This window comes from Lycium ferocissimum, chromosome 7, assembly GCF_029784015.1.
Source record: "Lycium ferocissimum isolate CSIRO_LF1 chromosome 7, AGI_CSIRO_Lferr_CH_V1, whole genome shotgun sequence".
Lineage (NCBI taxonomy): Eukaryota > Viridiplantae > Streptophyta > Magnoliopsida > Solanales > Solanaceae > Lycium > Lycium ferocissimum.
This window is the reverse complement of record NC_081348.1, coordinates 28,504,724-28,522,338: the sequence shown is the minus strand read 5'-3', so window position 1 is coordinate 28,522,338 and position 17,615 is coordinate 28,504,724. Positions and strand designations below refer to the sequence as shown.

At 28.1% G+C, this 17,615-nt stretch overlaps 1 protein-coding gene across 1 annotated transcript; it reads left to right on the top strand.

Moving 5' to 3' along the window:
- The first annotated feature begins 17,102 nt into the window (after positions 1-17,102).
- Positions 17,103-17,489, top strand: LOC132062090 (uncharacterized). Its single transcript, XM_059454734.1, has one exon. The coding sequence runs from the start codon at positions 17,103-17,105 to the stop codon at positions 17,487-17,489; it is 387 nt and encodes a 128-aa protein (XP_059310717.1).
- Positions 17,490-17,615: the final 126 nt, after the last annotated feature.

The following is a 17,615-nucleotide window of genomic DNA, read 5'->3' as shown; positions in this document are numbered from 1 at the left end:
AGATGTATTAATAAGCTGGGATTTGTAATGTTGGATTAGTTATACTGAGATTAGTTATGCAGACATTATTTTTTATCGACGGTTTGGTTTGTTATATTAAATGAATAAGGTGTACTAGAATAGAAATAGTACTGAATAGGGTGTATTAGAATATGAATAGTACTGATATTACTTATTAGTTATACATATGTTTGCTATATATAAGAATAATACTGAATAGGGTTTTACATAGGTTAAAAACACTACCAAATAAGAGAATAATAATATCAAAATTAATACATGCATTATTTTTTCCAATATATTCTACCAAACGACTCCTTAATGATAAAAATTTATCTGCATCCAATGTTTATATCATTATACTAGCTTAATTCTAGTCAAATTATAAATCAAAGTCAAAATATGTATAAATTAATTATGATTAATGTAAAATTATATATAACGATATGTGGTCATATTATTATTAAATTCAAAACGGTCTTCGATTATTGGAATTTCCTCACTATACATTTTTATCGCGCCCACAATACTTTGATCAGCACTTTTGTTGTCATATGATGGAATTGAACTTGCATTCATATAAATATATAAAATAATCATTTTAGATAATGGCTAAATGGACAACATCTTTTGAATTATATTTAAAAAAGTGAAATCTATTATAGATTTAGGAGCAAATCAAATAAGAGATCATATGACCCAACCAAATGGATGAAAGACCAGGGTTGTAGGATCTCTCGCACAAGTTGATAGTCAGCCTCCAATTGTCACAATTTGACTAGCAAGTCATAATTAATTAATCATATTTCTACCTTAATTTATAACTTAACTATAATTATTAGTATAGTAATTTATCATATATATCAGGTGTTAATGGATTCTTGCCAAAAAAATCTCACTTTAAACACCATTACATCAACATCTTGCGATCACCTCACTAATGAAAGACTTGCCTTTTCTTAATTTAATTAAAGGGTTTTGAACTACTTTAGTTATTGTTTTAAGATTTAGCTGACTGCTCAATTTTTTTATGATATCTAATTAACTCTTGATAAGTTTGTATTCGCACTTGTAGGTTCACGTCCACATTTACATGTGAATTACAGAATCGAATTACACGTTTTTAAATTATATGTTAATACCTATTCATATGTTTAATTCTAATAGGATGATTGTGGAGAAATAAAAAGTCAAAAGGCTTAATAAGAGTTCTATTAAGCAATAACCAGGACATATTCTTTGGTATTTACATCTTTAAATCGTTAGCAAAGTTTAATATTACTCGTTAATGCTTAAAAAAAACGGAAGAAGCATCAAACTCAGAGAATTTCTTAAGGAAATAAGGGTATCCACATTTTAATAATTACAATAAATATTATGGTCGGTTTAAAGAACAAAGGGACGGATATGATTGTGACATTTATCAGTTGGTCTGACATTACTCTCTATGAATTAAAATTGAGGTCTTATTCTGTGAACACTTTTTTTTATTTTTTGTGATTTATCGATATATCGGTTTGGTCAATTTCCCTTAGTTTAGGATAATTGTTTGACTTTCTCATACCCTTCGGATTAGGAATTAGATTACACTATTGATTAAGGTTTTGTTTAATTACTGTCACCTTCAATTTACACGGTAGGTATAAAAACATACGGGGTCATCTTTTAATATAAGTGAATATTTAAACTCTTCTAGAAAAAAATTCAAACCTAATAATCTAATTAAGTAGTAGTAATAAATAAACACATCTTATCTATTTTTCTGACAAAAGTACAAAATGTATGGCCCAAATTTGACACGATATACTAATTTTCATGAATTTTTTTAATACTTGTGTATAGGTAATATGTCAAATTTGATACATGGATTATGTTTTGACAGGAATTAAAAAATAAAGCGATCAATAAAGTCGCTGGGGGACCAAAAAAAAATCAGGAGTTATTATTGAATAAATTAGTCCTTAATTAGACAAAATGCATCATAAGACATACTCCTTTTTTTTTTCCTAATCTTAATTAAGAATATAGAGTCGTCAACAAAACGAAGATACTTGTTTAGGAAATGCGTCTAATCATTATTAGATGGTTTATTTAATTTCCAACCCTTGAGTTTATTGGGGCCACACTAACTCCTTTATTAGGAGTTTGGCTTTATAATCATCATATCGATCTCCCAAAGATCGAAAATAGATTAGCTAATTAAGTTTCATCCTTAATTTCATTGACGCAAATAAAACCAATCACTCGATTCTCCTACTAATGAAATAAATAATCAAATCATTCTTTCTATTATCTACACACACAGTGATCAAATGGTCATAATTCAAACCGCCTGCATCAATATATAAGTTCCGAAGAGAAAAAAAAAAAAAAAAAAAAAAAAAAAAAAGAAGTAAAGGATTGACCCTTAGCCCAGTTTTGGTTATATTACTACTAAATATCACTTTTTGGAGGTACACTGTGGACATTTCCAAATTTTGCATACTTTTGAATGAACATAAAAAGTGAAGAATCTTTTTTCGACTAATCTGACTCTCCCATTCTCTCCCATGGGCAACTAAAGGTATGGTTCACGTAAATCTTTTGCGCAAATTATATATCTGTATTAAGAAAAATCACTACGTATTTATAAATATTTAATTATGAATTCAGTTATTATTATAAATTAATTAACTTGAGCTCAAAATCATAAGCCTCATATTTTGAATCCGCCTCTGTATTTCCAAACGTGCTAATCCAATAGTGTGTTATTTTCCTGTTAACAAAATCATTCTTATAATTTACTTTAATGGTTTCATGCCATTGTTTAATTAACGTAAGGTGCATGGAGTGGAAGTCTTTCAAGTCGGGTCTGGCAAAAGCCAGAAAAGGAGTATAATGTGCTAGCTAGCTAATTACTTAGAATATGTTTTTATAGTTTTACTCTTGTTGTCAAACAATATTTGGTCCTTGTCGTTGATTGAGTTCTCAATTTAAATAGCAGTCTCATTAGGAATACACTAGTTATTAGATAATGGATTATATCATTTTGTCGTGAGAACCAAGCCATTACCAACTTAATCAAAGAGGAAGCTTCCTTCATATTTCCTAATGTTTGACTCAACCATCAATACGTGACTTCATATGCTGATGCATTTCATATTATGTAAAAATACATTTGGGTGATCAGATAAAAATAATTACATTTGCTAGCTATTATTTTGACTCAACCATCAATATATGCACTATTATGTATGAAAAATACATAATTTTATGTATCTTATAATTAATATATGTATATATATATACATGGTTTTGCTATGTTAGCACCCTCACCATTTTTTAAATTCCTTAAATGCCCTTATTAATTTTTACCAACTCATTAAAACTGAGGACCTTTTTGTCATTTCAACCAAAAATTCCCCAAAATTCATTTCCTTCCAACTCCATTCCCTGCCATCGTGAGCACAGCGGATAACAAAGCCAACACGAATCAAAGATTAAAAATGCTTTCAAAATTGAGTTTGGTGCTCAACCCAGGTTAATTAAAACTTATTCTATGTTTGGGTAATTTTGATCATTGGAAAAGAGAAACGAAAAGGGATCAATTTGCTGTGCTATTGAAAAAAAGAAAATCTACCTTCCTTAATCTAACTATTGCAGAGAGAGGTTGTGCCAAGTTCACTAGCTCTAAATCACCTTCCATAAATCCCCAATTCACCTAACTCATAAACGAATTAACTTTAATTTTTCAGATTTGCAGCTTCATTCCCTTTTTCTCCTTCATTCAGTTTCTTAGACATATTTTAATTACTTTTGTAATTCTGTTTCTAAACTTCTAGATATTATAATACAAGTTGAAATGATGTAAAACAGAATAAAACAACTTCATCGACCAAATCGAGTTCTTGAAGTTAAAGATGGAAGCTTCATTGTTTTGCAGAAAAGAGAAGCCATAGTTTTTGGTGAAGTATTGTGCTTTGTTTTGTGAAAAGCAGGTGAGCTTTGTGTAATTGTTTTCCTTCTCTTTTTTTTTTTTTTTTTTTTTTTTTTTTTTGTCGTTGAGATTGAAAAATCATGGCGCTTGCTTGACTCTTTTCACGCCATGATTGCACAGTGAAGGGAGAGTTTGGTGATGCAAGGGTGAAGGAAATGAATTTGGGAAATTTTTGGTTGAAAAGACGAAAATGTCCTCACTTTTAATGAATGGGTAAAAAATAGTACAGGCATTTAAGCAATGTGAAAAATGGCGAGGGTGTATCAAAACCCACACATACATAGTGGCGGAGTCAGGATTTTCGCCGAAGGGGTTTAAAATATAAAAAATTAAACATACGAAGAAGCCTAAGGGGGTTCAACATCTACTATATATACATAAAAAATAATTTTAACCTTTAAAAACGGATTTTTTTTTTTAGAGGTTCGGATGAATACATTCGCCCGTATGTGGCTCCGCCACTGCGCGCGCACACACACACACACATATATATATATATATTTTCTGGCTATTATTTTGATACGCAAATGTCAATTTCTCTTTTACAATGTCTTTTTGTTGACATGGAGTTGGATATGATTTTTGCATTTGTAATTTCTGCATTTACTCATGTTTTTAGAACTTAATTCATATGAAGAAGTAAAAATCTCATACACTCAGTGCACAAGACTTAAAGTAGAGAGGTTTAGAAAAGTTTGATCACTAATTACATTACTAATTGTCTCAAGATTGCAAGTTGACTACTCATAAAGTTTCAAACGTATCAAAGCGGTAATCTTAATGTACTCACATTCATAAGTCCACACAAAAGTCTGCATGTGAATTTCACAATCGAATCATGTGTCCAAGAGAATATGGATGATCAAAATGTACATTATTTCAAATATTACTACGAATTGGCAATGAGACATTAATAACAATATATAATTGTTACTGATTTCAGGAAAGGAAGAGATTAAAAATTAGATATTAAAAAGATGGCTGTCTTCATCATCCTAGCTTATTTCACGGTTTCACCTCATATTTTTTAATAAATTTGTACTTTGACTGCTTTGGCATTAAGAAAGGAAATGGAGATGCCATTAGAGTCAAGTTTCGGTTAAATAATTTGGCTTAGTCAATAATACTGTTAGCTTTGCAGTAATTGAAAAACTCTGCATACTCTCGTCTGATGATTTTACATAAATTCCTTACGGCATTGATACAGTTGTCATCATATTATTTGACTTTTTTTTTCTTTTCTTTCTTGTTTTTCGGTTGACTCTTACCCCTACTCAACATTTTCCTTCTAAGGAAAAAATATATATAAATCCTATAATTAAAAGAATTTGAAATGTGTTGGTTTAACTTGCAAAATGAAGAAATAACCATCAATAAATACGCACTAATTTTTTTTTTTCTTAAAGGAATCAATTTTGATTCAACGGAAAATAGAGAAGTACTTTAAAATTTGTCAGACTAGGAATAATCCTAATTACTTGCAATAATTAGTGTAGAACACTAGAGAAGTGATTTCACATCTATGAAACCATGATTAATTAGTCATCATTAACTTTGCCACCTGTCCATTAGATCTTCCTGTATCTTTGTGTTCATGATTATGGAACTTATTAATATTACTAGACTAGATAATAATAAGAATAATAATGTAACGGATCATTCAGTGGTATATATCCTGTAAAAGAAAACTTTTGAACAATTAAAAGAGTACTATAATAGATGCTTTTAAAGTCAATAATAATTTTAAACAATTAAAGTTACTATAATCTTACATGTTGCAATTTGTTAGAACCGTAATCCATCAGGTCATAATTTGCGTCAAGCAACATTTTATTATAAGAAGGATTCAGTTGATACTGCACTCGAGATTAGTCTTTGAATTATTAGGTAATATAAGATCCTAACATATATCTGGTACACTTTTCTGCTTTCTCAAAGTGGAATATGGATATATATATACACTTGAGATTATTTCCTTTTAATGAGTTTTATGTAAATTTTAGATTAATTGAATTAGTGAATATCGAATATCAGATATTACAACAACAAAAAAAAACCTTTTTGATAGCAAGAAAAATAGCTCTTTTTTTCTCTTTTCTATATATGAAAATTTAGGAGAACATCTAGCCTTCCATTTCTTTCTCTTGTTTTCTTTTCAATTTTTCTAGATTAATTTCTATTTTAAATTTGCTTCTAATTACTTTCTCTGCTTGTATAGGCTTTGAAGTTTGCGAATTCTTTTGTATTGCCACTGTTCTCATTTTCTCTTTTAAGTGATAATAAATAATATAAGTCTATGGACTTCTTGTAAAATATAAATGTCGTCCATTCCTTTATTCCCTTTGTATTCTACTATGGTTATTATTTCTGAGGGTACTTCCCGGGTCCCAACACGAACTTGTCAATAAATTAGACTGTCAATACCTTTGTATGAACCAACGTGTAAACTCTAGAATTGAGTTAAGAAGTCTGGGATGATATAAAAAATATAATTTTTTTAATTAAAATATAACTGTCTCGTACGTCATAAGGATAGTGGCTTTTCAGGCAAAATCAAATTTCCTGAGTAAAGATACGATAATTAAAACAGAATATTCATTAACAGCTCACAGCTGCAAGCACAAGGCCTACATTTAGGGGGCAAGATAATGCAAACAAACAGAACTTTAATACATTTTATGGAGTTTTAGTTCTATGCACTAAAAATACAAAAGAAATTCATATAAACTGCCAATCATTTGAAAAATAATTGTAGGTAAACTTCTATAATAAGCGTTAGTTGGTCACATAGTAAATATGATAACTAATCTGATATATCAAGTTAAATTACACTGATAATAGTAGAAAAATATTTATATTACCAATATATATAACTCAATTAAATCCCGTTTAGAATTGAGATCAAGTGCCGGCATTGGCCAAGCAAAGGAAAGATACGTCGAATCAAGATTGGAAATGACAGATTCTTGGCCTCAAGACATTTTGACAAATCCTATGTTGTATAGGAGATTAATATTACTAGTTACGAATTTGAGAACTAAGTACTTACAAACTTTGCATGTGACGAAGAGGTGAGAGAGTCCCTTGTCTTGTGCCTACCTTTACGCAAATACAATATTATCGTACTTCAATAATATTAAGGTTTTGGGATTCCAAAAAAGGACTAGAAAATGTGTGATTCCATCTTGATTCTCTGCCCTCGTCTTAAATGTTGCTCTGTATCTGATACAGTCTCCAATTTTACAGGAGGCAATTTTTTTTTTTTTTTTTTTAACTCACCTTAAAAACAGTGACAAGTAATTAACTCACAATAAGTGAAGATTCTACGTTAAAAATTAAGGCAAGTGATAACTCAAGTATGCGGAGCAGAAAATAGACAAGTAAAGAAACAAGAGAAGAAAGAAAGGATAACTAATCCAAGGTAAAAGAGATTGAACTCATACATGTATTCATAACAAGGCAAATCAAAATTGAATTCACTAAGGAGATAAATGTAATATTCCCGATATACTCACCAAAGGAGTATCATACTCATTTATCAAAATGTAAACTAATCCAATTAAACACTCAACTTAGCTATTTATTATAAGTACTTAAAAGTTATTGCAAATTTTTAGTTTCAACCTTGATTCTTGACTTTTTATAACATTCTCAGACCTTAGACATCTTTTTATATCAGTTTTATGTTGTGGGCGTCAGGGCGGATCTTATTAGCAAGTAACCTACTATAGCAAGTCAGTTCCTATTCTCAGCAACACAAGTTATCAAGTGTGGAATAAGATTGAAGGTGGAAGCATATTCTAAATAAATTGAATTGCTATCCTGCGCTTGAGATTTTTGACTTGTAAGTATAGGCTTAGCTGATCGTAGTAGTGATAGAGATTTTGTTAGTTTCAGGTCTGGTTATATGGTACAAACAGAACTAGGAGTTGTACAGTTTGAGTCCGGAGCCAAAATGGCATTTTTTTGCAGCCATTAGCCCAAAATAGGCTGCCTTTTTTTTTTATACCACAATGGGTATTTCGTTGGATAACCAACGAAATACCCACACAACACTTGTTGGTGCCTCACTAATAAGTTGCATTTTACACTAATAAGTTGCATTTCGCTACAAGTGTAGCGAAATGCAACAATTTTTTTTTTTTTTTTGCATTTCGTGAACCTTTTAACGAAATAGGTTTTTTTTTTTTTTTTTTTTTTTTTTTTTATATTTCGTGAATTTGAACGAAACAAATTGAATTTTTTTTTTTTTTGTATTTCGTGAATTAATTCACGAAATATAACTGATTTTTTTTTTTGTATTTCGTGAATTAATTCACGAAATATAAGTGTTTTTTTTTTTTTTTTTTGCATTTCGTGAATAAAAAAATGAAATATGGAAAATATAATTTTTATTTCGTTCATCTAAAAACGAAATTGGAATATATATATATATATATATATATATATATATATATATATATATATATATATATATATATATATATAATTTTTTTTTTTGCATTTCGTTATTAGATCAACGAAATAGGATAAATTTTTTTTATATATTTTTTTTTATTTCGTTTGATATAAAAAAATAGGAAAATAATTTTTTTTTTTTTTTGCATTTCGTTTATATAAAAACGAAATAGGAATATAATTTTATTTTATATATATAAAAATTTATATATATATATATATATATATATATATATATATATATATATATATATGTGTGTGTGTGTGTGTGTGTGTGTGTGTGTGTGTGTGTGTGTGTGTGTGTATATAAATTTTTATTTCATTCATATGAAATAGGATGAATATATATATTTATTTTCATTTCGTTTATATAAAAACGAAATAGGAAAATAATTTTTTTTTTTCGTTTATATACCAACGAAATGTTTTGTTCTATTTCGTAGGTATATAACGAACCCCCCCCCCCTTTTTCCGTTTTTACGCTCTCCATATCGCTATGGTTTTAATTTTATTTTTTTTGTTCATTTCTGTTGGTTCAATCAGTTTTAGACAAGCATTGAATAGTTTTCAAAATAATATCTTTTACATTTCGTGACTTAATTTGCGAAATTTTTTACTTTTCTCCGTTTATAAATATTGTCCTATCTATATTTGCCAACCTTATTTTTTGCAACACTTAGTGTTTTTTTTCATACTTTGACCAATGATTAGTTGTGTGTCAAGATTCCGAAACGTCAATATTTTATATAGAATCTGATATTTTTTTCTGCGCACAATAATGTAGGCCCAGTACATCAGGATATGTTTTGTTTGGAAACTTTAGGGTGTTTTATTTTTTAAGATTTTGATTTAAGCGTGTTATTTTTTAATCAAGACATAACTTTATTTTGAATATAAATATAATTCTAAAAAATATAGGGAGAAAAACTAGTTGTAAAGTCGTCAAACTTTAGATGGTCATAACTTTGCGCTCGGACGTCCGTTTTACGCGTTTTTTTTTTGAACTTGCGTATTTTTTCGAGATCTATGAAGGCAAACGCCGCAAGGCGGTTTGGCCGAGCCGATTTTAAAAAAAAACATCTTTTATCCCATTCAATTTCAATTTTCCCCCAAATTGGCGTGAAATTTTCAGTTTTATTTACTTATAATATGATGATACGCAATAGATTTCAACGTAAAAATCTCGGGGGTAATGTAGGCGTGAATGTCAATTTCACTTCTACGGTTTCAATTTTTGAAAATAAAGCTGACTAATTTTCTCGACATATAAAGTTGACTAAAATAACCTTATAGTCAAACACTAAGTTTTTTTCAAACAAAACTTACTTCGGGCACCTTTTCAACCCTAAAATGACGATCCGAACGTCTACGTATCCTTGATGTATTGGGCCTATTTCATTGGTATATGAATGAAATATATATATATATATATATATATATATATATATATATATATATATATATATATATATATATATATATATATATATATATATATATATATATATATATATATATATATATTCCAATTTCGTTTTTAGATGAACGAAATAAAAAAAAATTCATATATATTTTTCAATTTTGTTTTTAGATGAAATAAAAAAAAAATTGTATTTTTCATATTTCGTTTTTTTATTCACGAAATACAAAAAAAAAAAAATCATTTATATTTCGTGAATTAATTCACTAAATGCAAAAAAAAAAAAAATAGTTATATTTCGTGAATTAATTCACGAAATACCCAAAAAAAAAAAAAAATTAAACAAGTTTTGTTCAAATTCACGAAATATAAAAAAAAAAAAAAAAAAAAATATTTGTTGCATTTCGCTACACTTGTAGCAAATGCAACTTGTAGCGAAATGCAAAGCACAGAATACAGTGTTGTTGGGTATTTCGTTGGTTATCCAACGAAATACCCATTATAAAAAAAAAATAGGCAGCCTATTTTGGACTAATGGCTGCAAAAATATGCCATTTTGGCTCCAGACTCTGTACAGTTTCACTTTTGAATTTTGATTTGAAATAAAATTTAACTTTCGAACCAAAAAAACTACTATAGCAAGTAAAATTACAACGACAGTGAGAAGAAAATTGTACATCAGCAGTGTACATAAGTAAAATATTTGCACTATATTATAGAATTCGTGTTTTTAAATAGGTAGGTTTACAGTACTATATTTCATATGAAGTGGGTTCTCAAGCTCAAACCATTTGAAAAATAACTGTAATAGATGTCTTTTCTCTCAAAGGTGTTTACTGAACATCAGGTTTCATCAACTACAACAACGGGAAAGGTTCCGTTCATGGGATACTTGATAAACTTAAATAATATGTAGACAACACAATCAAGTTGGTATAGATCCAAGTTCGTGCTAGCGATTAGGAGCGCTTCAAGAAAACCGACGATCCGCATTAAATAGATAAATTGAGGGGAAAATTCATTAATGATTTGATTTGATTTAATTAGGCATAAAAAAATATTGTTTTTGTGTTAACTAAAAAAAGTCAAACTAAAATCAAATTAAACTGATATTAATTATATGTATATTATTTTTAAAAATATTCTATACTTAAAAGTATTATTTCCTAAACTTTTTGATAATCTATATTTCTTAACATATTATTTCAGATTTGAACTTATGTGATGGTCTGACATAGCCCCTAGATGTCTAGTAAACTCAAACAAGCCCCAAATTAAACTATGTTCACTTTCATTATCTCTTATTAATAGTACTTGTTTTATGAGTTTCCATTATTTTTATTGTAGGTTGGCACTATATTCAAGCATAATGTCATATTCAATCTCAATTTTATGTTTTTGTTTTTTTGGAAGCGTCACATAATTATTACCCTCTCTGTTTAAATTTATGTGAACCTATTACATTGGGGAGTTACGAGATGGTTCTTTGATCATGTTTTTTTTTTTTTTTTTTATCTTTTTAAAAAAATTGTATGAATTATAAATTATCATGTCTTTACAGTACTTTTTATGTAGTTTCTAAATCTATAAATTTTAGTTTTACAATTTTGAAAAATCTATATTAAAATTTACGGTCAAAGTTATAAAGTAAGATCCTCATACTTTGAAAATGAACATATAAATTGAAACGAAGGGAGTGTATCTCATTAGGATAGAAGAAATATTAAGCATTAATTACATGTTTTGTGATGTGGAAAACTTATTGGGGAAAATACGAAAAAATCCAACCAAATAGGAAAACGCGAAAATAAAAATCTACTTTTATTTATTTGATTTGGTTTATAAATTTAAAAAATGGCAGAATGCCTAAAGACTCCTTAAACTTGGCATGTTTTATTCAGATCCTCCTTAAACAATACAGTCAGACCTCTCTATAATATAATTATATAGTCAGACCTCTCTATAACATAATTATATAATAACACCTCACTATAACATACAAGTTTTTTGTCAAAACTCATTTTTTATATTATGTTTTACCTCTCTATAACAGCTTTTTACCTATAACAATAAAAACCACCTTTATAATAATACGCGTTTTGTATAATTACCGGCATATAACATCTATCTTCATTTTAGTAATATAATAATTAACCATCTTTATAGAAATAGAATCTCTAAGATTGCTAATAATAGATCTAGAGATTTTGATGCTTTAATACACTATTTATTACAAAGAATATTATCTGAATATATATATATATATATATATATACTAGTTGCCTGGCTTAGTGCTAAGCCCAGACCCAAACTCGAAATATAAAAACAGTACGTAACTTTTATGAATTAATCATAATTTTTCACATATTTCTACTACATAATTAATTTAATGTAATTGAGGTTAATCATATCTTGTTGATAAGTTCTCATAATTATTAACGCTTATTCGTCATATAATTAGATAATTTCTAAATGAGGAAGTAAATTTGATAGGAAAATAAGAAAATACCGGGTGATTAGATATTCTATACACTAACATGCTAAGATATGATAATTGCAACTCGGTGAAATTATAAATTGAAAAATATTTTTGTCTTTTTATGAATTTGTGAGTATGTGGTTTTTATTTATAGATAGAAACAGATTTCTTTTTATATTTATTAATTTTTCACTTATTATTTTGTGTTCAAGGCTTTACGCTAGTTAAATGTGGGTTTTAACCTTAGTTTAAACGAAACTCAATAAATAATCTAAATTCACAAAATAAATCTCGAGTTAGTTCTTTATATATACTTTATGATTAAAAAAATCAATTCTTAGTTAACCAGACAAGATTTGATGAATATGGTCTTCTAACGATAACGCTACTTTCATTTTCAACATTATACAATATTGTTCGGTAATTTTTACTTTTTGTATACGGTAGCAAATATGATCTCACTAAAGGGTAAGGTATTGAGGGGTTTAAAATAAATAGAGACAAACATATGGAGAAACATATGACGTGAGAAATGTTTAAATGTAAAATAAGACAACAAAAGTTTCAAGTAAAAAGGAAATTTTGGCTCTAAAGTTACCTAAATTTTCTCAAAATGTTTAAGGACATCATTAAAAAAGAACTTCCTCCGATCCCTTATTATATGATTTTTAGATGGACACACCACTTTGTAAAATCACTCACCAATAGAAAGTAAGAAATCCTTTTACGAAAATTTATCCTTAATTAAATACCACAAATTTAATATGATTTCTTGGTTATATATAAATTCACTTATCTAAATAAGCATAAATTTGAAAAAATTAAATAAATATAAAATAACAATATATTTAAAACTAAATATAGAAGTTAAAACAACCATATAATACGGTCGGAGGAATAACCTAATAAGCAGTAAGAAGAGATTGTTAAAAAGTTGTCAGAATGGATTGTTAAAAAGTTGTCAGCATGGGTTGTGGTGGGTTGATTGGGATCCCTCCACTCTTAATCAAAAGTCACGAGTTTGAGCTCCTGAGAATGAAAAAAATTATTGGGAGCGTCACCCCCAAAAATCGGCGTTGCAGTGCATGATCCGAATTTAATCGAAATCCAATACGAATACGGTACACCAAAATAAAAAATCCAAAAAAAGGGTTCTTGAAAAAGTTGCACAACTGACCAATGATAGAAGTCCATGAGTGGCCTTCATTAAATGAATAATAGCAAAAATGAAAAAATGAAAACATGGCATGAAAAGTCAATTGGTGAGCAGCCACGTGCAAGCACCATATCAGATTTCAGAGGCTGTGAGGACGACAAATTTTAAGTATCCTCACTTATATATATACTAGTTATGTGAGGGCGAGAACTGCTCGAATATAAAAGTAGATATTTTAACGAAAGAAATATAATTTGTGTTAGTATATTGTACAACAACAACGACAACAACCACGTATATCCATTGTAGTCATAGTGGGTAGTTATATGAAAGCAAAATTTTCATTCCATCCTTTAATATTTTAACTTCCATTTTGATGAAATTATTTAATTCAAATCAAATTTGGAACCAAAATTTAACATAATAACTTATGTATCCTAATTTTACGAAGTTATTTAAATTTCTAAATAAATAATCTATACATAATTAATGAACTTTTAAGACAAATACATAATTTAACTTGTGCGGCGGATGGAGACAATTCTCTTAATTAGGGATTAGGGGTTCGAACATGAATATGGAAAAAAATCTTTGGAGGAAGCGCTCACTCCCGAATAAGCGCGATACGTGCGAATTATACGGATTAATTGGGCTGAATGCGGATATCAAGCACCAATCGAGAGAAAATCAAAGAACCTGAAAAATGAGGTAGGAGGTTCGATAGCTTTTGAAAAGTAGACTTTAAAAACAAAAACAAAAAAATTGACTTAAATAAATAAGATTAGGACCTAAAAGTAATTAATTAAAAAAGTTTTAAAAAAATTTAAAAATTATTGTGGGGACTACAAAAGTCCCCGAGGTTCGATAGCTTTTGAAAAGTAGGCTTTAAAAATAAAAAAAAAACACAAAAATTGACTTAAATAAATAAGATTAGGACATAAAAGTAATTAATTAAAAAGTTTTTTTTTTAAAAAATTGGGAAATTATTGTGAGGACTACAAAAGTCCTCACATTTGCTCTTATATAATATAATAATATATATATATATATATATATACTTCGTGCGCGAGCGGCTTTTATAGTGCGTATGTGTGTGTAGTTGTCTTTGAATAGTGATTATATATATATATATATATATATATATATATATATATATATATATATGTATATATATGTGTATATATATATTATGTTCAAAACACGATTAATATAACATTGTAGTTTATGCTTCATATCTAAAAATTTTATTATATTAGTATTTGCTGCGAATACAAAATCGGCAAATTTATTAATATTTTTTAAAAGAGAAACTTGTTTAAAAAGGAAAACTGGTTTTATATATTTGAGATAAAACAATAGCGATATTTAAGCATCGGTTGATACTTTCAATTTTAATTCGATTAATTTAAAGGTGTAAAATACTTATTATTTTTTATCAAATTTTGATTTGGATAATTCTAATTCAAATTATTAAATTAATTTTACATGTTTTAAAACGAAACAAAGTAGAAATTGATTTTCTATTTAAACGAAGAAATACTATTTTTTAATTTTTGGTAAATATTCTCAGTTTAGCTCATTTTACTTGTCATGTTGTCTTTTGTATGGTTTTTTAAGAAAATGTCGATTAGAAGAATTATAATTTGACTAATTTACCTTATTCATTATTTGATCTCCATTTGATATTTTTTTTTACGACATTAATCTCTTTTCACATTTATTAGAGTAAGAATAAAAATAAAAAAGTAATTAAATTCTATCTTATTTTAAAATATAAATATTTTAAGTATATTTATTTTAGTAAACATAACAAATAAATGACATGGCGGAATAAGCAATACACAGGTTTAATATCTAGATTAGATCTCGAGGCTAATATAAAAAAGAAAGAAAATTGTATGGTTTGACTACTTAACCTTTTGAAAAAGCAATTTCGTTTCTTCATGATGGATTGATACGCCATGTAATGATGAATCATCATTATTGACTTAATGAGATACTTTGGAAATTACATGAATATTGTTTGATTTTTTAATATGGGGTGCACTTTTTTTTTTTACATTATTAATTTGCATATTTTTATGCATATATATATATATATATATATATATACTATGTTCAAAACACGATTAATATAGCATTGTAGTTTGTGCCTAAAGTGTCTAAAATTTTATTATATTAGTGTTTCACTTACGAATACAAATCTGCCTTTTTTTTTTTTGACATTATTTTTTTAATATGGGTTCACTTTTTTTTTTTTTTTTATATTGCTTGATTTTGTTAATATAGGGTCCACTTTTTTTTTCTGATGAGTTTGGAGATGGTGGGCTAAACTTTTTTTTTTTTTTATATTGATGTTGTTTAGTATGAGGTCCCCACTTTATGGGGTGCACTTTTTTTTGGACGTTATTAGTTTGCACTATTTTTATACATATAATATATATACATATACTATGTTGAAAACACGATTAATATAACATTATAGTTTGTGCTCGTATCTAAACTTTGTTATATTAGTGTTTGCTACAAATACAAAGTCTGTACTTTTTTTTTAACATTATATTTTTTTTAATATAGGAGTTATTTTTTTTTTTTGATATTGCTATGATTTTGTTAATATGGGGTCCACTTTTTTTTTTTTTTTTTTTTTATATTACTTGATTTTGTCAATATGGGATACTATATTTTAAAAACACGATTAATATAACATTATAGTTTATTATGGTATCTAAAACTTTGTTATATTAGTGTTTTACAAATACTAATCTTTATTTTTTTTTTTTTTAACATTGTATTTTTTAATATGGGGTTCAATTTTTTAATATTGCTTGATTTTGTTAATATGGGGTCCACTTTTTTTTTTTTTATATTACTTGATTTTGTCAATATGGGATACTATGTTCAAAACACGATTAATATAACATTATAGTTTGTGCTCCGTATCTAAAACTTTATTATATTTTTTTTAATATTTTTTGACATTGTTTGTTTTTTTTATGTGTTTCACTTTTTTTTTAAATTAACTTGATTTTGTTAATATGGGGTCCACTTTTTTTCAGTGAGTTTAGAGATGGTGGGTTTTTTTTTTTACTTTTAATATTATTGGTTGGTGTTTTTTGTGTTTAACATGAGGACCACACTTTTTTTTTATGGGGTACACTTTTTTTTTTATATATTGCTTGATTTTGTCGATATGGGATGTTATGTTAAAACACGATTAATATAGCATTTATAGTTTGTCTTTCTGTATCTAAAACTTTATTATATTAGTGTTTGCTACGAAATATAAAATACGCACTTTTTTTGACATTGTTTGTTTTTTAATATGGGATTCACTTTTTTTTTATCTTTTCTTGATTTTGTTAATATGGGGTCCACTTTTTTTTTTCCGTGAGTTTGGAGATGGTGGGTTCCACTTTTTTTTTTACTTTTTTTTTTTTTTTAATATTGGTTGGTGTTTTTGTGTTTAACATGGGGGACCCACACCTTTTTTTTTTTAACGGACGACGAAGCATGGGTTGGACCTTCTTGCTATATATATATATATATATATATATCAGTAAAGATTTTCCTTCTTTATACAAATTGTTGATCAGAACACTTCCCGGTCTTGATGGGGTTGCACCAAGGATCAGCCTTTACCTCGTTTCTATTTGCCTTCGTGATGGACGAGTTGACGCGACATATTCAAAGGGAGGTGTCATGGAGTATTTTATTCATAGACGGCATAGTGTTGATCGACGAGACACACTGTAAAGTCAATGATAGGCAGAAAGTTTGGAGACAGACCCTGGAATCTAAAGGTATCAGGTTGAGCAGGAGTAAGATGGAGTATCTGGAACTCAAGTTCGGTGATGTTATGCGTGAGCTGGAGGTGGAAGTTAAGATTGATACATTAGTCATACCCAAGAGGGGAAGTTTCAAGTACCTTGGGTCTATAATCCAAGGAAACATGGAGATTGATGATGATATTGCACATCGTATTGGAGTGGATGGATGAAATAGAGGCTCGCGTCCCGGGTACTATTTGATAAGAAGGTGTTACCAAAGCTTAAAGGTAAGTTCTACAAAGTGGTGGTTAGAGCATCTTTCCGTTGCTATGGGGCAAAGTGTTGGCCCGGGCGGG

What these genes read in the sequence shown, in the direction of transcription:
- LOC132062090 (XM_059454734.1), top strand. Translation starts at nt 17,103, where the DNA reads ATGGGGTTGCACCAAGGATCAGCCTTTACCTCGTTTCTATTTGCCTTC.